A 24,425-nucleotide genomic window follows, 5' to 3' on the forward strand; every position below is an offset into this window, starting at 1 on the left:
TGGCAAACGGTAAGTGAGGAGGGCATTGGGAGGAGAAAGTAGTTTGAGAATGAAGTTAAATCAGAAAGCTTCTTTTGTGGAAACACAGTGAAGATCAGTGGAGGAAATGTCCTACCTTCCTTGTTAGGGCAAATGTTCAGTTTTTGTAGAAAATTAATAAATTAAGATGGTAACTGCTAAGGAAGCAAGTTTGATCACAGTTTGTGGAGATCTAGTGTTGAACCACTAAAGGCTCAGGAAATGCAAACACATCAAACGAGCAAAGTCTGTGAGGGATGGACTGCCAGGTTTAGGGGACATGTGAGCAGGAGAAAGGGCACATTCCTTACAACTTGTAGGAGTGAAGCTGAGAACACTCCAGGCAGTTCTTTAGAGGAAAGACTGGAGACCAGTCAAAGAAGAAAACCTGGGAGCCTGAGGGATTTATTGCTCTGCAATTAGCAGTGAAGGAGAAAGGGACATATAGAAGAAGTGATGAAAAATAACTTTTTTGCTGGAGTGAATTACATTAGGGAGTCCCCAGAAGATCCAACTGGGATGGAACAAACTGTCCTTTCTGTAAGAAAGGAATTATTCTTGAGGAATACAAAAATTTACTAGAATGAAGAATGAGCATGCTGCGGAGGGGATAAAATCTGAAGCATGGTATAAGGCCAGAGTTCAACCAGCGTGCCTCAAAACATAATTAGGTTGCTTTAGCCCTTTTATAGATGAACATTGTCTTTCTAACTGAAGATCTGAGTATTATGGGTCCCTCCTGCAGACAAGACTTAAGTAACCCATACCAGTTGGAAGCAAGGCTCTGGTCTCACCTGGTGACGTCACACACGTGTAGTCTCCAAAATGGTTTTTGTACCAAAGAAAGAAATGTTGGGAAGGAATGCTCTGGTGACCTTTGTGCAAAATTTTAGATGGGCAATTGTACTTGTTATAATTACAGCACATGCACTCTCACTGTGATTTTTTTTCTTTACTGAGAAGTCAAGATGCAAGCAAATGTCCTTTTATTACCAGTTGGTAAGCACACAACAAAACAATATGTTTGCAGAGATTTGAGATGCGGGATTTTGTGGTTGTATTTTTTAAATGGCAGGTTTTTGAGTGTGCTTTGCTATCTTTTCATATAGGGATTTTTTTTCTACAAAGTCAGTTTAAACTTGGTATATGTTCCCTGTAAGATGAAATACTAGTTTGTGCAAATCTAGGTTCTTGTACATGCTAGACGACCAGTTGCAGAGCATGTTACTGTGAGGTCTGCTCCAGCTGTTCAAAGGAGGAGTTTGTTATGCAGTCAACAGTGTGGGTAACAACTGCTCCTACGTTACTGTTTGAAATATGAAGAAGCTATTAAAGAGACTTGATTAGATATTTCAGTTTGCTGTTTATCTGGGAACAATCCCAATACTCAAAAGGAAAAAAAAAAAAAAAAAAAAAAAAAAAAAAAAAAGGTAGCGCAATCTGCAGTAATCACTTGACCTAACGAGCTAGGTCTTTAGGAAAACCTAGAGATTTGGGTTTGCTTCCCAGGATTACTGTGCAGACTCTTTTGAACATGTTCCATATAGTAAATCAAACGGTGGAAGCCTACCTGCTTTTGAGGCAGAGCTAGAAATTTCTCAATTACATTGATTTAAAATCACACATTTATACAGCTTCACATGAAATATTCAGTAGCCTCAGCAACACTACTGACAGGGTCAGTATAAAACATTGAGGTAAAAGTATTTAAGAAAAAAAATCAACTTTAAAGTCACCAAAGAAGGTCTTTCAAAGTGCAGTGCTTTGCTTTGCCTTGGATTTCTAGCAAGAATTTGACTGAGGACTATTTCTTGATCCATCCTGAACAACAGATTCTTCTTATGGAAATGCTGCAAGCCTGACTTGCCCCATATTAAGTACTTTTTGGAGTTAAAATAATCAACTTTTATTATTAAAAGGTTAATCAGCATATGCTGATATAGGCATTTCTTAAATAAAAATGCTACAGCATTTGAAGCTAACTTAGCAAGATATGATTTTGCTGCTTCTTGTATTAGTTAAATGTTTTTTATTTATAGACAAAAGCTTCGTTTATCTCAACTGTTTGCATCTTCCCTAACACCAGTTTAGGTTTCCAGTGACATCTTCTAGTTTCCAGTTACAGTTCAACTGCTGCTTGATAAGATGTGTCGTACTCACCCAGATTATACTGCTCCCCCCCCATTCGGACATCACTTTGCTTAATAGTCTAGATTTCTAGAAATATATTAGAAACTGAAGTGGAAAATCAGTGGTGAAAAAGATACTGAAAGTATACAATTAGCATAGCAATCTTAAGGTGTGCATATCTAATACAGATACACGTGTATGTAGAGAGTGGATGCAGTAAATAATACTAATTCAAATGATGAAAGGATGCTGCAGTACATGAGAGTATCCATAATTTGGTATGTACTTGCATTATAATGCTGTTCCTGAAGTATCTCTTCTGCTGACTATGCACACAGATCACGTTTATTTAATGATTTGCTGTCATTTTCTCTCTTTACACGTATACAGTATTCCTGGGAAACTCTAAGAGACGCACAAAACATAAGCTGATACTTATTCTTGTGGTTTTTTAGAAAATGAACCCAAATAGGGAACTAAGTTCTCCTTATTTTAATTTATATCTGCTGCACATTTAGTGTATAGTTTTTATAGTATGTAATATTAGCATATAGTTTAGTATACACTAATAGTATATTATGCACAGTATTATGTTAGTAATTTATTTAGTATTAGTATACAGTTTTCCTTCTTACAGGGTGAATATTGCACTATGTATACATGACCTATCTAATTTATCTTTATGAAAAATCTACATTTAAAAATATATATCTATTCTTCTTAAAATCTTCCTCTGATAAAACAGAAAAAAACAACAGGTAAAGCACCATTGACCAGAATTTGTTCCATTGTTGTTTTTTTTTTCTTTCTCTAAAATGAAACGAAAATATCTATTGCAAATTTTTGTTACCAGCATGGCTCTAAATGCTAAGTAACATATTATAATTTTGGATGGAGGTGTGTGTAAGATATACAGTGTATTACGAATAGAAAGGAATAGAAATCTTATTCCCCAGATTGCATTGTGGTATGGACCATATTCCTGTACGAAAACCATTTTCATGGGAAAAATTCATATATGCACAGTTCTGAATTGAATGCTATTTCATTGCTTGCATTATTTCAGGCAAATCATTTCACACTCTTAAAAGATCTACAGTGCATCTTTTTAACAACATAAATTCAGCTGGATTGTTTAAGAAGTCTGCTTCTTTAGTTTTTGTGTTTGACAGTTGAACAAAACAGCAAAAGCATCTTGAAAGCAACCTATTTCTTTGTACTTTTGCCCCCAGGAATTATTTCATTGCTGATTAAAATGTGATGTGGCACCACGATTAGGCCCAGCATTTTACATTAATTTGTCTTCAAGTGGGGCCTAGTTTTGTGTCTCTACAGTTTCACTGAGGGAAATTAAATGAGAGAACAAAGTTGTCTACTGCACGTGCCATTTGCTAATGTGACAACAGCAGCTGTTGCAACGTGAATTTTTCAACCCTCCCTTTCCCTGAGAGCCTGGGAACAATACTGCTTTGTACCTTTTCCAAGCAGTTAAATTTGCAGTTAAATTTAACATTTTATGTAAAATCTAAGGCTATCATCAGGAGAGGCTGTTGCAGATTTCTAAGGCATCTCTATAATTGCAAATATAAAATTCAGCAGAGTAATAACAATTCTCGATTCAGAGTTAAATAAGGTCAATAATTGAATCGCAAATACAGACACACACAAAGACATTTTATACATGAGCCCTTAAAACTCGCACTACTGCCATACGCTCCTGTGTGTGTTTATAATGCAGCCATTTTGTCACTTTTAAGTTAAGGAGGAGGTTTACCTGCCAGTGATAACATAGGTTGCCTTTTGCTTTAGAACTGAGCTACCACAAAAGCTAGAAACTGCCTAGCCAGGGTGTGACCAGGGCTCTAAATCTAAGTAGGTCAGGTCAAGTGTATTTGGAATAGTTTTTATTTGGCTAACTGGTACAGTTACAGGGCCATGGTACAAGGATGGTTAGGCTTCCTTCAGAGATAGACGTTGCTAGGAAGTCCTCACGTCGTGCGGTGGCTTTGACGTTAGCTGGGGAACGGGCGCTCTCCCTGGAAGCACCATACCTTTGCTTTGATGCCTGAATTATTCTACTACTCTTGTCCATGGCTGGGTTCTGTTGAATCGGCCAAATCTTATTCGTTCATCATGTGCCTGAGTGAACAGGGACTGTTGTTTGGCTGGTGGCGTGGGCTGTCCTTGGCACTGCTGCTCAGCACGAGATGACCAGGGGGTTGGACAGGGCCTGCCGGCTCTGTGCCTTCTCCAGAGGCTGGCTTTCCAAGAGTTCACAGGTTGTCAGCTCATGGTAAAGAGTATCTAGGACTTCAAATAGGTGGGCTTTGCCTTTTAAAAGAAAATAGTAAACATTATAATTTGATCAACAGAAAGTTGCACTTTAACAATCATAACACAAGCTCTTTTCTTCATAGGTGCCATTTCAAGTAATTATCATAAAATGTCTAAATTTTGAGACGAAATAACAAATTCCTGGCCCTATTAAAATGCAAGTGGAACTTATGTTTGAGGACTGTTTTCTCTACTGGTTCTCTTGTTTCATTCACTGCCCACTGAGTTTTCATATACTTGTGTGAACAAAGACTAGTTCACGTCACAATGAAAGGTTGCCAATCCAACCATTCACTTAATCTTGTTAAAAAGGAAGAAGATGTTTGATTACAAGGGCTTAGGAAAGCTGCTGAAGTCATACCAAGTGCACAGCCAGAAAACCTAAAGCAGGGAAGGTGAGCTGTTTGTGACGATGGTGATGCAGAATGGACAGAGAGCTACTCAGGGTTGCTGCACTTGGTGTCGCTTTAGGAAACCGAAGTTACAGAGGGGAGTACTTTGTTTCATCAGCATCACTCCAAGCCAGGGTTCCTGTGCAGGATCAGTAGTACCTTCCAGTCACTTGTGTGCTGTGGATACTAACAGTCTCCTCTTCTCTTGTTCTCACTGGGAGAATATCTGACCTATGGCTCAGAAATGGTTTCTCTCTGTGTTGGTGTCCCAGAGCCAACAAGGTCTGTCTTTGCCTTCCTTCCTCTGCCTCCCCTGCAGTGATGCTGGGACAGCACGGCTTAGCTCTGGGCTGCCTGCGCCCTGAATTGCTGGACCCCAGTAACAAGATGACTTTGAAACTGCAAAACCCAGAGTGGTTTGTGTGTTATTCTCCCTAAATCACTGTTAGTAATATTCTCCAAAATTAAACCCTCAGGCCACATCTAGTCTTTAATAACCTCGCCTTTGACTACTGTCTGCCTCTTGAAAGCACCTCCAGCCATGTTCTTAGGCTTGGTACAGGATGTTCATTTTTTGAAGGTAAGTACAAATGCTGTGCTAATAGGAACAAAGTAATCAAATCTAAACCTCCAGGCTGTGATCCCTCTATGGTTCCTACAAAGGCAGCTCTAGCACACCAGACCATTGTCAAGGGAGAGGAGTTTGCAAGTTTAATTTTTCATAAGAGGAACACGAAAGGCTATTATTAGAGGAGTGCGGGTTTGATCTGGTTTCTTCACAGAAATACTCTGTTTTGTAGATCTTGTGTTGCAGCAGAGGAATACAACAGGCAGTGGGATAGCAAGCCTGATAAATAGATGCCTTACATACTTGGTCATGTTTTCCATTTTCACATATCAATGAAGCCCCACAGACATTAGTGAGATACCGAATTGTTCCCTTAAGACGAAATTCTAAGTGAATTGGGCTAAAAAAAACCCCTGGATGTGTTCCTGTTTCTGATGTGTCACAGACTAGAAAGCATCACTTTCTATAGGTAATCTTCTTGCATAGTGCTTCCTTCTTCCTATCCTGTTCTCCAGTACTTGAAGTATTTTTTTTTGTACTCATCTGTTCATTATCTATCTAGTGTTTTTTCCCCAAAAGGACACTTTTCATGCTTCTTGGTCTTTATATATGATTTATTTTCTTACCAGGTTGGGGGTCACGGCAGGATTCCAAAGTGCTCAGCAAGATTTTCCCCAAGGCTCGCTTAGATATGTTCTTTAAAAAACAAAATAATATTATGGCACAAATATGTCCTGCTCCAGTTTAAATGTATGCAACAAAATCTATATGCAGTGTATTTGCATTTGAAAATTAAAATAAAACTGAATCCTGGTAACACAAGACTTTATTTTCAAGCATTTTATCTTAGATACTGCTCAAATAATAGCAGTTTGTGGATGGCCACAGTTCCTTAATATGGCTGTAGAAAGAGAAATAACACTTATTCTGTGGAAAATACAGAATTTTCCAGAATGTGTGCCTAAACAAATCTAGATGGCAAGGTTTGTAAGCAGGGCATGCATGACAAAAGCCTGTTCAGTCCTCTGCTAGACCTGTGTTGAAAGGTAAATGGACAGATTTTGTGGTGTAATGTCAGGAAGAGGCTTCTCAGACCCAGCTGTTCCAGGAATCACTGGGAACCATTTTGGGTATAAACAAATTAGAAGAGACTGTATGTGTCATGTGGCAAGTCCTCTGTTAGTTATATGTTAAGATGTAATAAATGTTAGGCAAAGTGAGAGGATTGTAAAAACTACTTAGGATTTGAATGGTCTATTTCAGTGGTGGTTTTATATTAGAACATTACATAATGTGTCTGGAAAAACAAACTCTCTTAATTTGCTATCAAGACACTAATGCATGCTTTCTGGGGGATGGTCTTGCAGTCAGTTTAATTAGCACTTAGAGTGCCTGTATCCGCAGGGACATGCTGTTGTTAAACTTCAAGAAGTGAAAATGGATGGAGGCTATTGTGGAAGAAAGACGATGTACCTCCTAGCAGCACTGCCTACAGTGGTCATCTGCCTTCTGTTTGTCTGCCCCAGTGGGAACTGGGGCATAGTGGAAAGCAGTCTGTGGCAGGCTGGGATTACACATGACCTCTGCAACACAGTGTGAGGTTTTCATAGTCCTAACAGGACATGCATTTGCCTTTGGACAGTCATTGCTTCGTGGTCTGTTGCAAACGAGATGCTTGGGGTAGCTAAAACATGAAAGTGAATATGCTGGGAAGTGACACTTGAAACTACAGTTTCTGATGAATAAGTTTTCTTTTGTCTGAAGTATATCCCATTAGGGATTTAGGGGTTCCTTGCTAAACTCTACCGGGAATGCTGTAAATTATCTTGTCCTTTGACAGCAGTGTTGCTGTATTGGTGCTATGGGAGTTGACAGCACAGGGTGGCATGTTTCCAGCAATGATTAGCATTAAGTGCTATTATCACTGAGACATGGCACCTTGTGTGATGGATTGTCTCCCAAGCAGAAATGATTTACAATAATACGACTGACCAGTGAATGACATGTTGAAGTCTTGACACAAAAGGTTATTATGCTTGTTGCCAGTCGTAGTCTTTACTAGTTTAATCCTTCACTGGATTATTATTGATGCATGTGTCAGACTCGCAATATGAAAGTAGAATTTCCCTGTCAAGTGCTAAAATAAGTTACCAAATTATGAGATATTGCACTTGGTGCCTAGAGTCATCAGTGGAACATGAGTGTACTTCAAACAAAGTAAAGTGATCATCTGAGGAAGCATTCTCATCTCACACAGATTAAGCAGAGTTTTGCTGAAAATTGAGAAGAACCCTCAGTCATTATCAAAGAAATTAGTTCCTAGCAGTCCAGTGCGGCTCCCAATGTACTCCGTGTTCTACAGATTATCCAATTTGCCTATCTTTTGGCCAGCCCTTAACATTATCATTCCTGAGCAGGAGATTTAAATTTATTTTCTGAAGGACTGAACTGCAATATGGGCCATGTACTTCTGGAATGTTATTGCATCAGATTTTATAAATCCATGTTTGGATTATTAATTGGGTAAGAAACTTCTTATAAAAAATAGCTTATTGGTATATAGGAAGGGGGTTTATCCCTTTCATACTGACTCAGTGATGCTAGGATGCAGTTAAACAAAAGTCCTTTTCTAGAAGGAAAAATAATCTAGAAAGATTTTCTGATTGCTATCTGTAGGTGTGTATGCTGGGTCACAAGCCTTCTGCGTCACTGACAATGTAAATGTATCATCAGCATTTGGGTTAAAAGATTAACAATGTCTAAATTACTGACGCACTTGTGTCAGCAGATTACCGGCATCTAGATTAACGACGGCTAAAAGTGAAAGAATTTGTGTTCATTAGGGAGGAAACAGATAAAAAGGGATTCTCTAAAATAACAAAGCAGAAGTTTACTGGCTTCATGCGGCTATTAAGCCTCCTTGAAAGTGCTGAAAGGAACTAGTTTTTGAAATGAGCATGCGCTAGAGCAACACACGGATTTGCTGTTCTGTTTAGATTGTACAAGAGCATATAAGGACCTGCTTTTCTAATAAACATCAGAGATTGACTGTTAACCATACTGGTGTGTGTCTTGATTCTCAGCCTCGTCCTGCAAATAAGGGGGTTCCTGCTACAGCTATCAGTTTTGTATTCCTTGTTTCCTCTAAATTTTTGTTTAGAGGATAATGAGGGCTTGGAGATCTATATCTAGGCTTCTTATAGAAAGTCAGCCAAGGGGTCTAAAAGTTTTCTGCAATCACTGGGCAGTTCCCAGGTCAAACATATGAAAAAAAGTGTCCTGGTGTAAAATACTTTGTACTTAAAAGAAGGTAGGAACATCCTTTTTAGTTTGGAAAGGACACTATCAAAACCAGTTTTCAGTCTCTGGACTGCTTTCTTGCATACCAAGTCTCGAAGTTGTTGAAGAAGCTGTAAAACATCCATGAGCTTTTCTTCCACCAGTGAGAGCCTAACTCTCTCAGTCTCCAACATCTGCAGCTCCATCTTCAACAACTCGGTCTCCTCCGCCTTTTGCTGCAGTTCACCTAGCAATGGGCCTTTCATCTGGACAATGACACAGGAAATTAAAAGCACTGGAGCTTTTCACTTTCTTGCCCAGTAAGTACAAAACTAAGTTTTCCCCCTTATCTGGTAAATGTCAGATCATTCCAGAAGATTATCTTGAAAGGAAGTAAATTTCTTTAACATACTACATAAAATGAAGAATTGATAGCTGCTAGGAAATGCATGCTTCTTTCTTGCCAGAATGCCAGTTCATGCTACACTGGATTCAAGCAGATCGTTCAGAAATTTATAATACTAGCATTATATTTCAGTTTTCTAATCTTTTGCATTCCTCTATAAGGCATAACTAATTTGTGTGCCCTCACCAATATAATCACATCTTTGTCTTGCAACTCCTATGTATCAATCATCTATACATTCAGTGAAACAAGAAGGTAATTAGCTTTTTTTTTTTTTTTTTTTTTCTTCAGTATTTTGGTTAAAAAAACCAGTGTCTTAAGGAAAAAAAATTAAGAATTCTGGTCCTGCAAAACATTGGCATGTGTTCTTGGTGAAGCGTCGGTGTGCAGCTAAGCACAGAAAAGTCCAGATTCAACCAGACTTTTGAACACTACATAAATCCCAGGCAGGATGGGTCTCCTCGGATCTGGACCCTCCAGAGCTGAGCTGATCTGTCAGTTGCCTCCGACCTCCCCGTGAAAAAAATGTTCAGGATTTGAAATGTAGTTTTTGATTCACTGCAAAATCTAAGTGACATATTTTGAACCAGAAAACTGCCACACCATTTGCAAAAGTAAGTATCTCTGTCACACAGCCCTGTTGCAGATACATGACCAAGTTGCTAAAAAGAGCCTGAACAGCATTCCTTGGAAAATATGTCACTTAAATACTAATTTTGGACCTTTGAGAGCACTGATAGATTTCAAGTTTGTTAATAAAAGTAAACTTATTTCACAATTCTTACTGTGCCCAGTATTCTGAAATGTTACCATTTTTTGTAATTTCTTGTTGAAAACACAATCTAAATATATTTATAAATATTACACTGAGAAGCAAAATTATGTGGGGTAATTGTTAAATTTGTTGGCTCTGTTAATGCCTTTTTATTTACATCTTTTATCTTTATTGCAGTTTTAAAAATAGCTGATTGGAAAAGCTGGAGGCCTTGATATGCACACTATTGAATAGTGTATCCTAATGAACTTTAATAGATGGGAAGGAACTTCAGTTCCCTAAAACCTAAGTCACAACAGAGTGAAAAAAGAAAACAACCCCTGATGGACACCGAGCCTTCTAGAAGGTCATTTTAGTTTCTGACAGTGCTAATAGCATGTATTAGTTGGCACTTATTCCCCCATCAGATGGCAATCAGCCTGTTCCATTAGCTCTCTGTGAGCTTTGCCCTGTGAGGCACCCCAGCTCCTGCAAGCTATACAACTGCAACAGAATTTTGGATCACTTAACCTGGTCCATCTGCCAAACAATTATTTCAGCATCCCTGTCTGAACGACTCTTTAGATGAATACGCTAACATTTTCCTGTATGGAGAGCCAACTTTGTTACCACCAGTGTGGCCGCAGGCTGACTGAGACATAACAAATTCTCTAGAGGCTGTGGGAGGTCTTCAATGAATTAAACATGTGGTTTCCTTTATTATATTGCAGATTGCCTCCACTTTGTAAATATTACCCAGCATAGATATGCACTAAACACATGAAGAGGTTATGTTCCAGTACATCTGAAGTAGTGTCATATCAAATAACGGAGAGGTAAAAGGTCACTATTTTTAAGTGTAAAATAGACATTCCCAATATGCAATTAGACAGATGCTCATGGAATTTCATAACCGGTGCCCATCTATCCTGGTCCTGCACCCCTAACATCACTTATCTGCTGCTTTTAGCTTCTGCTTCAGTCATGCTGGCAAAACTGCCTCCTTGGAAAGCAGCACAGGGAGTCCTTGTGCTCTGCCGGGTGTTACTGAAGGGCTGCAGCTGGGCAGTGGATCCCACATCCAGACATGAATGGGACAAGCACAAACTCCTCTCCTTAGTATGCATGCCACTTGAGTTCTCCATAGCTCTCTCGTGTCATGACCAGCTGCTTAGTTTGTGTAGACAGCACAGGCACTATACTTAGCCAAGAGTGCCACAGTGATATTTGGAGATAGCATTTGTTGCTACTGCTGCTTCCTTTTCCCTCTTCATTTTGACCTCTCTTACAAAGCCCTTTTTCTTGTATTCCCTGTTCTGCAGCTAATAAACTGCTTTCCACAGCTGTTATACTTTAACAGCCACCTCTCATCTAAGAATGCTAGTTTCATGATACCTTTGTTTCATTTATATGTATGAGTATGCATTTTTTGTCTTCTTATTGTGCTTTAAGACAGGGCTCAGTGTACCATTAAAACATTCTCCCAAATTGTTTTCCCTGGCTAGCTTACATCTAGCACCTGTTGTTACCTTAGCATTTGCAATAAGATAATGACAATAGTTAAGCGTAAGCTATTTTTAAAACCTAGATACTGAGGAGGGATGTTCAGTAGTTAAGTCACAGGGCTCAGAGGAGTAGGTTTTGTTCTTAGCTCTGTCAAAGTCCCTCAGCAAAGCCTGATTTTGGATTTATGCCTTGTTTGTGAAATGGAAATCCTACCTTGCCAAACACCAGTTTTGAGAAGAAGTCAGGTGCTAATACCCAACCCTCTTGTCAAAAATGTCTTGGGCAAAATCTGAGCTCTGGAATAGCATGTACAAGTACATCTAGGACAATGAATAATTAATATGCAAAAATCCCTTAGGAATGTATTGTATTTTCCACAGAAGTTCAGAAGGCTGTCGTATTAGAGCCATTGTTAAGCAATGAACCTGAGAAACACTTTCAAGACAGGAAGAAAACAGTAACAAAATGGCAGAATGAAGTGCCAAACTGTGCTGTGTAATTTATCTTTTAAATCATTTCACCCTCAGAGGACCAGAGTGTGGCAAATGGAGCAGCAGTTTTTAAGAGAGGCTGCAGAGATGATCTGAGCAAAAGCAGAATGCCTTCAGAGTATCAGTAATCCTGTCAGGCAAATTGACAGGAACTGTAATGGAGGAGAGAATGGTGAATACACAGATGAACAGAGTGAAGAATCTATTAGATTCCTTTGAAATGGTCTGTGAATATATACAAATAAGTTAATTCAATCGATAGACTGTATTTCAAATTTGCAAAAAGGTTTTGATGAGATTCATCACCGAAGACTCAAAAAAAAAAAATGTCCCTGCCAGAGAGCAGTAGTGCAGATCCTGCCATGGACTTAGGGCTGGTTAAAAGGTGGGGGCAGAGCAGAGTGACAGACCAGGATTGCAGGCTTCACAGTGGAAGGGGATAATCCTTAGGGTCTCACAAGGAGCTGGGATAAGGCCCGAGCTGTTCAGCATATTCATAAATTATTTTTTAAAAAAAGTGAATGTCCAAATGTTTAAGTTTGCTCTCAATTCATTTTTCGGGAGTAATCAAAAGTAAAGCTGCCTGTGAAGAATTACAGCAGGACTTTATGATTATGATTTAAAAGCTATGGGCAATAAAACATAGATGAAATTCAGTGTCAATAATGCAAAGTAAGACATGTTGTAAAGGTACACAATGTCATATGAATGCAGTGATGGTGACTGCCGCTCAGGAAGGAGATCAGAAGGGTGTAATCTCCTGAACATAGCTCAGCAGTCAGCAGAGATCAGAAGCAGGCATGCTAGGAGTTATTAGGAAAGGAACTAGGGACAAAACAGAAACTATGATTATGCCATGAATGACCTCTAAGAACATTTTCAGTTCTTCTCATTTGAAAAGGTTAATGGAGCTTGAAAAGCATATAGAAGAATAAAACAGAATAATAAAAGTAAGTAATGGTTTCTATAGCAAGAGAGCTGAGGCAGACTAGGAATGGTGATTAACTGAGGCAGTATTTCTGGTAGTAAAAGTCTGTAAAATTATGAGGGAAAGATCATTTGCTGATTCCCAAGCACAAAAATGAGGTGACACTGGGTGATCAGGCAGGAGATGTAAAGATAACAATAACAAATCCTGAAAAGCTGTTTCTTTTTAACTACTATGTGAAAGTCCTTGACATGAGATACCAAAATTATCTCTAGCTGTAAAGACAGGAAAGGTAAATTCATGGTAAATATCTCCAATACTGTCTATTAAACATGATGCTCCCTGCAACATCTAGTTCAAGATGTGTCTGTCCCTGTGTATTGGCAACCAGATAAGGAAGGCCAAAAGGAAAACCCTCTGTACTGTTTCTCATCGATTTTCTCTAAGCAACTGCTGCTTCACATCAGGTGCGTGATATTAGGATGAACTTTTCATTTGTCCCTCTATGGCAGGTCATAAACTAATTGTCTTTTTAATTAAGCTGGCAGTTTTCATGTAAGCTATTTTTAGAAAATAATTGGCATTTCTTTGCAGCATTACACTTGGCAGCGTATCATTTTATTTTTAGAGTTCACTCATGTTTTCTCCATCTATTTTCCCCAGGTCCTGACACCTTCATCACACTGTCTTCAGTAAGCTATTTTTGTTCAGGAGAACTTTCTAGACCTGACAAATTTCAGAACTCTCTTATCCCCTGGTTTTATAAGTCTTAAACTGAAGCAATTATTAATCGGTATTTGACAGTGTTGCTCTTCACTTGCCTGCTGAGTTTGTTACTTGCTAGCTTTGTTGTTATTTGTCTACTTTCCAGCACTGAGCAGGTCCAAGCAGAAGCGTATAGGGCAGTGTGTAAGGTAGTTTTGTCAGGTGATCAGAGAAAGTGTTCTTGGTGGTTTATTTATTAAGCCAATATATATATTTGCAAGTTAGATGACAGAGAGCATTTCTCAGTCTTGCAATTTGCTTTGTGTTGATTACAGGAACAGTCACCTTTTTGAAAACAATTACTTATTACCTGTCTGTCTGTTTTGTAGCACTGAAAAACCACACTTATGACTGCACACAAGATATAAATGCTTGGCTAAATAAAAGTAAGAGAGTTTAAGAATAAATTTCTAACAGGCTCAAAATGATTCATCCTACTGATTTTAAATTCATGTCGCAGTGAGTTGGCACTATGTCTTATTCACAACCCTGCTTGTTTTTAAACCAAGATCAACAGATTCCATTTTTGTCCTTTTGTATTAATCTATTGATAATAGTACTTTTCTGAACTAGGTACACAGAACTAATATCCATCACCAGAGATTAAAAAGAAGGCAATATGATACTGCAGAAGAAGATGACTACCTCTGAATGAACAAAAAAAGAAGAAAACTGGTACTACCTACAGGAAGGTATTTCCTTGCTGTAGGTAAAAGAATAAATGTAGTTTTTTGCGTGGTCTGATGTTAAGCAGTATAAATGAAAGCTTTGTGTTGCTCTGAGAAGTATTACAGGAATAGTCATTGAATACTGCAAATTGTGTAAGACACAAGTATGATCTTTTTCTGTTTCTAGATTTTTTTCCTCACAAGTAAACTCTTTTTAATTTAGTCAAGGGGGGCGATGATATGAAATAGTGCTAAAAATCAAAGGATGGCAACATCTAAAGAAGTTGAATATTTTAGTATTTAAATAGTTTACAGATTAAGATAATCCTTCCAGAAATACTGAAATCTTTACTTTCCTTTTAAAGAAGGGACATAAAATGTGGAATGAGCACTAACTGAGCCTTACGACAAAACAGACCAAAGCAATGCATATGATGCACTATTTATGTTTCACAGAATGATTGCTACCATTTAAATCTATGCCCATCAATGGCTGAGGTTAGCAGTATTTAAATAGTGAGATCACATGGGATTACTAGGATACTGCACTGGGGCTTTTAACTACTGTGGTTATAACCTCTGCTGAAAGAAAGCTAAACATGCTGCTAAGCCTGAGAACCATTTTAAAAAAAATTTATAAATCTAAACCCAGTCTAAGCCCGAGAACCCACCAGAGTAAACTGGATGATCTCCTCTGACAGATTCCAAAACAGTGAGCCCCTGCATCTCAGTCAGCTGGACGGATTTCTTGAAAAGTTACTGTGTTCCCAGGGGAGCACAATGTCTTAGGACATGAGAAGCATTTCATCCACACCAAGGAACCACTGAAAGCTGCCTACAGTGACCCTACGGCTGACATTCGGTCTACAATGGTATCAGTCCCAAACAGCATCAGCAAACATCTTAAATCATTTAAATAAAGGGTGGTATTTGAAGAGCCTGTGTCGTGCTGTGCCTGGTGTATGTCTCATCCTCCAGACAAATGGAGTTTCATGTAGGAACCATGCTAGAAATGTGGGTGTAAGAGGAAAGCATGAGATTTGAGCTGACAAACTGATAAACAGTAGCAACAGAGAGCGGAATGGTCAGAGTAAAATATAAATGTATATGTATATGCAGCTACTTAAATATACATTAACTCTTTCACACTCTGCTTGGCACCTGTTACCTCTTCCATATTCGTTTCCGTTTTTTTCACTTCATGCCCTTTAAACTCAAGCTGTTCAGTTAGCTGTGTGATTCTCTCTGTGAGCTCTGCAGGGGCTGCTTCGTAGCCATCAGTATTGGTGGTGTCCAAGCAAGACATGAGCTTTTTCCGCATTTTTTCATCACATCTATAAATACATTAAAAAAAAAAAAAGTTAGCAAAACCTCATGATGAAGGTCTATGTCTGTAAAAGCTAATTTTCCTGCAAAAGTCTTGGCAGCACAAATCACAAATTAGTGTCCTCGCTGACACTGGTTAGGGCTAGGTGGGAACATCCAGCATGTTGTTTCCTATGGGCTGCAAAGGATGAGCAAAGGGGCCTGCTGATTTTTCTATATAGTATTACTGCTTCTTACTGAAGCCACAGTGCCTTCAGGTCACGAAATAATCTTTGCAAAGGGCTCAAATAATGTTAATCTCAGAAACCTACCCGCTGCCACAGCAAGGGAGCTTGGCCAGTGTGGTTGTCCTGTGGTCCACCTGGGTTGGCTGGTCTCCTGCCCACTTCTCCTCCTCTTCATCAGAGGCAGCCTGGCCCTCCACAGAGCGGAACAGCTGATCCTCTGCTCGGGAAACCAACAACCGCTCAGCAACAAAACAACCACCCCGATGTGCTGCAGCTCTGGCAATTCAAACCCCGGAGACTGAGACAGAAAGAAGTGAGGTTTTTAAAAACCCCAGTGGAGCACAATGCAGGGTCCTTCAGCAGCCATGGAGAGGGGCTTTAAGGGACCCTCAGAAAAGATCATTATTTTAAGAGTCTTGAATACTTCAGCACTCTCTTGCGGGAAACTTGTAGCTGTTTCACTTCTTGTCTTTAAGTAAATATAATATAAGTGTGAAGGATCACTGTGTTACTGGGGGGGGGGCAACTACTGTTCATGTATACAGCTGAATACACACGTTTCAAGAGGAATGAGAAACCATTGTATGATGTAAGATTTTTTTGATAGTCATTGTACCAGCTGAACACATATTCAGAGTGCAGGAATTTGATATAAGTGTTCTCTAATTCATTCCCTTACTGTGTTTTGTAGGGACAGTGACTTTAATATATACATGTAATATTAGATCCATAGCTATCTAATGTTTTGTTATATCTTTTTTTACCCAAGCCTAAAGTCTCCTCACATGCCAGATAAATTATAAATGAACGTCTACAATACAGTAAATATATACAGTAATATTTTAATACTCTTTCAGCTGTATCTTATAAAAGCTATTGCATTTAATGCCTTTTTATCACAAGAAGATATTTACCGGGACTTAGAGGATGATCATGATGCCTGTAACTTACTGCAAGCCTTTTGATACACTGAGTACATGAAAAGCACTGGCCACATCTTTATCCTGAACATTTATTTTGAGCTGACATCAGGTCAAGCCAATGACAACATGATTTTAAATTTTATAATCATTTACCTTAATCACTGTCAGTTAATTTAACAGGTTTAATGAGGTCTAACAGACGGATTGAGTCAAATGCTATTTCTTCAAATACTGAAACACATTTGGCCAACAAGTGTATATTTAGTTCATTCAGCACAGGAAAGGGGGTTCAAAGGGATGAATCACCCAGCAGAGACTCTCAGGTAAATGAATTTCTGTCTCATTTCAAGGGCACAAGCACCTGCAGTTCAAGCTAAAATGCCATTTTCTGTTGATGCTATTAGAAGGGTTTCCATGTAGCACCCGGCCCGTACCAGCAGCAGCGAGCGGTGGCTCGCACCCCTGCGTTCTGGCAGATCCCCTTTGGTGGGCGGCCGTGTCACACCTCTGCAGGAGCCCTTTGCCACCCCACTGCCAGCCAACAGCATTTTAATCCCCTCTCGGGTCTATTTTCAGCAACAAAGGAAAAATGACCTGGATTTTTTTTTTTTAATTTTCTTTTGGTTAACAGTCAGCATACGTATGTTACTGCAATTTTCATTCCAGTAGCATTCAGTGTGCCTAATTTATAGGTTATCATGTTCAATAATTTATTGCTTAAGCAGGAACAAAGCTTAGTTGCATGGAATATTGCTCTTTAATTAGAGAATGAACGTCTACATTTTTATGGCAGTCCTTATACTGTACAGACTAATTTATTAGCAGCACTTTCTTTCTGTGAGAGAGAGGATTAGTAGTGAACTTTTCTCTCAACATTTATTTTCTTGCCACAAGAGTTCAAAGGGATAACAATCAGAGTTTACAACTGCTGTGGCAGCCATGAGAACTGATTGCCCAGCACTATGGATGCTTCGCAGAGCTTCAAACTACTATGTTGAATTCAGTAAATGATTGCTGCTGCTGGCATAGCAAACACTCAGGTTTTTAAAAACGGAAGAAAAAGCATGTGAATCTCAAGATGTCTTCATGTTATGTTAAGGCACTTGTAATGGTTTTTTTTGTTCACACACCCCACTAAGAATGTCCTCTGCACTGACTGAATGTGTGTGCAAAAGAGACTACGTTTACATCCCCCTTGTTAGGTTATGATTAGGAGGACTAGAAACCAGAGAGGAAAAAGAAAAATTTCTTACTTATCTCTCTTAACATAAAGCAAATATTTTATTAAAAATCTTCTACTAAGCTAATATCTTAAAAAATTTTTTCTTTCACTAGAAACATACATTATTATTATGATATTAATTTTTAAAACTAGCTAATGTAGAATAACTTACCCAATTCCATTGATGGAAGTGCTCCTCTGATCTAAGAAATTAATATTTATTAGAGTATATATATATATATAAAATAAGTATGCATCTATATTTATTAATCTATTATATCTACATTTATCTCAGATGTTCACACACCTCTTTATATTTGTTCAACTTTCTGAGTTACCTTTCTTTTCTGTCTAACTAATAATTTTTTATCTGATAGAACACTTTTTCACATTTTTAAATCTTGAAATATGCGTAGTGTAGGTTAGACATAAAAACTGTCTTTAAGTGTCTGATTTGATAAATTTATTTGTAAAAGCAGGTTTATTTTATAAGTCTAACCACATGGAGAACATGCTACAATGTTAATTGTATTTGCATGTCACTATTTTTCACATTCTGAGTAGCTGCTTGCCAGCTCCATTCAATGCATACCTAAAATCTAATTTTTTTGTCATTACATACAGGTCTCCAGACTGCAGTAAAGATGCCTTGTTACTTACAGTTTATGTCAGATAAGTGCTTTTGCCACCTTTGAACTAAATGTCTCAAAAAAAAAAAAAAAAAATCACTGTAGGTAAGCCAGACTTTCCAAACTTTGTATTTGCTGTCTACCTGTCATGTAAAGCACTACCAGGGGTGGGGGGAGATGTTTGGCTTCTAAGATGTCTATCAGAAATGTGCCTCATCATTACAACAGCTAAACGACTCCCCCCAAATTACCATCTGTTCGAGAACCCTTGGAACTGTCTGCTCTGCAAAAGCCTAGTCGAGGTCAGTGATAGCAAGAGCCAGCCTTGGCAAACCCAGTGATTTTAGAACTTTCAAAGAACGCTCCATGCAGTCCCATGGAAGTCACAAGCCTGCAACGTTATGGCAGTAGTTAGTGCTACCTGTGCAAAACAGCTTGGACCTTTTCAGAGTTGCTGGAGCAGCCAGGATGTTTCCAAAGAGTGCGACTGTACAGAATATTAACTGCAAATAGTTTCCTTGGAAATTATTTTAGCTGAAGTTCTGAGGTTTTATTTATAAAGAAAAGAAAACTTCATACTTTTAAGCCAGGAAAAGGTTTTGGTGAGGTGAATCATATGGAAAAAAGCAGTTTTAAATGATTACTCTAAATGATACATTCAGTCTTTTATTAAACATAAAATTATGTGGGGAGGGAGAAGTAGAAAGCTGGGATATTACCTTTTATTTAGGTCTAGGATTTCAAGATTCATTAGGATTGGTTTGCAGCTTTTGTGGTTTAATCTATACTGCTTTTCTGCTGAGGATCTTACAAATCAGTGAGGAAATGAAGCAGTTGGGCACTGGGTTTATTACCGTTCTCGGAAATCCCAGCTCCGCCAGTGGGAGACCGTCGATCTTGCTGCACAGCAGACAGGCAGTATCTTCCATCTGGCAAGGCTGCTCCCTCCTTCTGCCCCGGGCTGCTTCCTGAGGGCAGCTGGAATCTCACCGTTTCTGACCTTCAAAAGAAGGGCAAGGTAAAGTGGACTTGTAGGAAATTTGACAAACCAAGATAAGTGCGCACAGCACAGTACATGAATGGCTTCGATTGAATTGCTGGAGAAGAACAGGGGTATCTACCTTCAGTGCCTGTAAAATCAAACCTCCAAGGGCTGCATTTTGTTGCTTCACCAAGAATCAAAGAAAGGTGGATTTCAGCTGTTCCTTAGGTGATAAGAACTAAACATTATTTACGGCTTTTAATTCAGGTCAAAGACATCCAGAAACTAGATACGGGAACAGCCTGCTCTGGCCATAAGCTCTCCCTTCTCCAGTGACAGTGATATGGCAGTGTGTGCTTCATTTTTACCCTGGGCACCCTAACACCATAGCTGAGGTGGCAAGTCTTGCATCTGGCCACTTGAACTGGCACTCAGAAATATCACGCTGTTTTGAGCTAAGTCTTCCAAGTACTGGAGATGAAGCAGTGTCAGAGACTGAAAAGTCAAAAAGAAAGATACATAAACAGAGTGACACATCTGAAAACCAGTGAGTTATAGGTAAGAAGCATCTTAGCAATAAGCTTCTGCATTGCTGACAATCTCATTTGAAACTGTTTTTCTGAGTGGAATGTAGAGAATATTACAGCTATGTGTTTTAAAGGAAAGAGCTTTCCAGGGATGGTACACAGATCATATAACTGATGAATATGAGTCCTTAAACTTGCCAACAAAATATATTTTGAAAAAAGTAATTTAATTCAATGAAGGACAATGATTGTGCAGACTGAGGAATTTACAGTTACCTAAATGTACGGCACTGGGGGAGTACCTCCAAGGAAATTCAGGGTAGCACATTAGAGGAAAAATCCAGACTATGTTTACATGTAGTTGAGTTGAAAATGTTCTAACCCAATCAAGAGAAGACCCAAGCACGTAAGACAGTACGAGTCATTTGGTGTAGTAAAATGGGAACTTTTACTATACATGAAACAAAATAACCAATCTAGTAACATGGATTTATTTTCTCACAATCTAATAAAATATTACATTTTGGAAAGAATGGGAATGAAATGTGAAATGACCATCATGATGAGTCCATTGGAGTTACTACTCCTGTTTTATTGGAATTCATTTGGTTTGGTTCAGTTTGGTTCTCCTGCCTGACATTTCACAGGGATGTAGTGAAAGATGTATCGCTGTTTTAGAAGAAATACAATCTAAGTATGCAATATAGTTGACAAAGAAAATTAACTGAGACACTCCTATTTACATGCAAAATAGTAAACAGGGACTATGAAATTGAAAGGCTACACATAATACTGAATTTATTTTAGGAGTCTTGTTTTTTCACACAACATACATAATATTTAATTACACAAAATGTTACTGAAATCAAAGCTATGAAGGATTTAAGAAATCAGACTCTTATAATGTAGTAAGAAACTCATAGTTACACTGGATAAATGGAAATTTGGCATATCAGTCCACACATGTAAGGTTTATACCAAATGTTCTGCAAGGTAGGAATAAGCTACCTCTCAGGTATGGAGCTAACTGAACAGCAAGTCCAGTCCATTGCACGCTTGTGTACATTACGTGTGTATGTTGTGTAATGTAATAGATATTTCCTATAGAGTATATTTCCATTACTTTCTTTTGTACTGTTTAGAAAACACTTAACTTTCAACAGTTATACACAGGATATTTTCCTGTTTAGACCATGTAATAACATGGTTGTACTTTTCCCAGTAGGAGCTGTCATGTAGTTCACAAAGAATTTATATGCAGAAGAAAGCAAACCAAATTCAGGGGGGTTATAGTAAATTAAGTTCCCTACAAATTCTTCCCAAGATTAGTTTGGGTCTGGTAAATATTGAATATTCCTTGTACTTAGCATATTAAATAGTCATCAACAAAAAGTGAGAGTTAAAACACTTAGCAAATTGCTCCTACTAAAACAAGTTGTATAACATGATCTTTTTGTACAAATCTTCTAAATACTTCCTGCCTGTAAATTCAGCAGCTGCTAGAAACAGGACTTTAGATGTGGTAATAGGAAAGCTGATGCCAAGTTAGAGATAAGTATTGCAGAGAGCTTTTGTTTAAACTAACACAGGTGCTGTCAGTTCCTGAAGAACCACACCAATATTCATTCCCTTGTTGCTTGTGAAAGCATATGATCATGAATTTAACAACAACAACAAAAGTCGGTATTTAAAAATATCTGTAGGGACAGAAGCTGAGGTAAACCATGCTTAGTAACCAGCACTTATTCTACCCCCTCGAGTAGAACCGACTGCATAAAAAGTAATGACATATTTCATTTACAATTTGTGGTATTATTTAGCTTAGCAACAATTGGATTTCCTGTAAAGCCAAGGGAAATAGCAGTCTCCAGAATGGAGCCTGGCCAGTCATTTAGCTTCATTAGCTCTGGAAAAAATAATTATGAAGTAGTGCACAAATAAAAAGCACTGTAAGCTTGGGCATTCAAAATATGGGCTCCTAGAGGCATCACAGAGGTTCAGTGTTCTGGACAGTTATTGTGGGATATAACAGTATTTCCTTTCACAAGACTGTATATATTTTATCTTTCTGAAATGTGCTAATTTTCTTCATTTTAAGACAAATATTTTGGGGTCTGGTACTCAGTAAGAGCCTTTTATAATTTCTTGAGGACTATAGCTGGTATTGTTCTTTTAGCTTAGAGCTGCAGTATAATTCAGATTCGTTTGGATTTCAGAGACTTCTAGACTTAGATAACATAATACAGAGATGTTGACATTTCAGTGAATATTCATTGTAGTCTCAAAGTTGGTTAAGATTTTATTCCATGAAACATTATGAATATTCAAGTATCATGAAAATCTTTTCCAGCAAAAGTGGGTCAACGCTCTGATGTTTAATGGGAGATCTGCTGGTGGTATCAACTTCTTAGCTCTTATATCTTGCAGTCCAAGGAAAGTGAAGAAGTTGGTGGAAAAAAAACAATCTTTCCCATATAATTCAGGATTTTGAATAGCAGACTTCCTCTACTTAGATGAGATTCAAGACAGACCTAAAAAGTAGCTTTCAATTCTCTGTAGTTCTTGTAAGGGAACTTCTAATTTGTTGATGAAATACAAAGTATAAACTCTGATTATTCTACAGTAATTTTCTTGAGCGAACTTCATCAGCTCTCTCTTAATGTGGAGAAATTAAGGGAGCCATACAGATGGCATATTTTGTTAGGTCTTTCTGCCCAATATATTGATTAAAGACAGCCATGTCTGTCTTCTCCAGAGATGTTCATCTGGGAAACTAGAAAGAAATTTAAGTCTTCAGCTAGCGTTTTCAGACCCATGTGCTCCAGAATTTAAATCCTGGTCCTGGCAAGGCTCTATCATTTGCATCAAATTCTGTTGTGCTTTAGTTTCCCCGACAGAAGAAATATAGCAAAATTAGTCTACCTTATACCTAACTAAAAAGGCAACACAGATTAAGATACAGCCTTAATTTCTAGAACCAAGTGTGGAAATTATTTCAAGGTGTTTAGGAATGTGCATGAAGGAACATGTGGCCAGACAATCCAGAATTTCAGAGCTTGTTCATGCCAGTTAAAAATGAAGAAAAAAAGCAAACAGCAACAGGAGTAGATATGAAAATAAGAATAATAAAATACAAAACCAAAACCAAAAACAAACAAGAGATTTTTAATTTGATCAGCTAATAATAATGTCAAGGACCCGCTGGAAATAACAAAACTGGAAAATTGTTGTTTTGGTAGTCTTGGCTTCTATAGGCTTCCAGAGGAGGGCTGTATAAACACAGTTAGTTTCCATTCATGTCATTCAAAACCAGTTTAAGGCAATAATCTGCCGAGTTTGGTGCCAAAGATCGATCAGGAGGCAGAGCTGGAGATCTTTTTGGCTATGCAGAAATTGTGAGGAGGGAAAGGAGACTGCTAATACTGTTTGTGTAGCTGCAAGGGTAAACCTACCGTTCCATTAAACTATAACTGGAAACCAAACATGACATGGATTGAAGAAGGTTTCAATGAGAAATGTTGCACAGAACTAGAAGAATAGCATTATTAAGGAGACAAATGAATCTTTGCTATCTATTGGAAGAAAGGGGCTGTTTTCTTCTTTTGATTTTTTGCCATTGATCTTACATTCACTTGGGAGGATATTTCAAATTTCTGACTGGATTTTCTTTGTTTTTTAGTCTTTAAAGCAGAGGCAACTGAACAGTACTGAAGGTTTAATTTCTTAGGGTTGCTTCATGCTCCTTAGTTCCCATTGTTAAAGTACACAGTTTTTCATCCTTGTTCGCAAGAGAGGTGGTGGAGGCATGAATAGAGTCGTGGTGGTGTTCTTTGGTAGCAGAACAATGGAACACCATGATCTCCTGATTTCTCATCATGAGATTTAACCACTAGGTCATTTTTTCATATCTGGGAGCTTTTTATTTTCTTCAATGCCAAATCTGTACTCTTAATTTTCAGGTGGCAGAGGCTTCGGGATTTAATAATGAAAGAGGCCAACCGGTATGTTTTCACTGTCATGGTAAATGCTAAAAGGAGGAATCTTTGGTCATTCTTAAACATAGGTTTAATTCTTTTCTCATTAGTATTCATACAGCATCAAACGGGTCTTCAAAAATGAGAAGAATGAATAAACAGCACGTTTGTTTAGGGCAAAGATCAGAGGGGAAAGTAGTGCTGAAGGTGCCTGGGAAGCGTTTGTGTACGGTGCAGTGTGTCAAGGCTTCCATGGAGACAGGCACACAGTCCACATACATTTTCAAGTCTTTGTACTGAGGATAATGGGCAGCTCGAGAGAGGGAAAATTGAAGATGGGAGAGTTTGCAAAGTACTGGACCTTAAAGTAATGTTC

At 38.3% G+C, this 24,425-nt stretch overlaps 1 protein-coding gene across 1 annotated transcript in view; it reads right to left on the reverse strand.

Annotated features, from left to right (window-relative positions):
* Positions 1-3,365: 3,365 nt before the first annotated feature.
* EFCC1 (EF-hand and coiled-coil domain containing 1) overlaps positions 3,366-24,425 on the reverse strand; it is a 60,417-nt gene continuing 39,357 nt past the window's right edge. Inside the window, exons 3-8 of the mRNA XM_026857626.1 lie at positions 19,421-19,566; positions 15,877-16,009; positions 15,408-15,573; positions 8,829-8,987; positions 6,069-6,138; positions 3,366-4,479 (exon numbers count right to left, since the gene is read on the reverse strand). Of these exons, the coding sequence (XP_026713427.1) occupies positions 4,346-4,479; positions 6,069-6,138; positions 8,829-8,987; positions 15,408-15,573; positions 15,877-16,009; positions 19,421-19,566 (808 nt within the window). The 3' untranslated portion in view covers positions 3,366-4,345. The remainder of the gene's footprint in view (positions 4,480-6,068; positions 6,139-8,828; positions 8,988-15,407; positions 15,574-15,876; positions 16,010-19,420; positions 19,567-24,425) is intronic.

This window comes from Athene cunicularia, assembly GCF_003259725.1.
Source record: "Athene cunicularia isolate RWA chromosome 12 unlocalized genomic scaffold, athCun1 chr12_part1, whole genome shotgun sequence".
Classification (NCBI taxonomy): domain Eukaryota; kingdom Metazoa; phylum Chordata; class Aves; order Strigiformes; family Strigidae; genus Athene; species Athene cunicularia.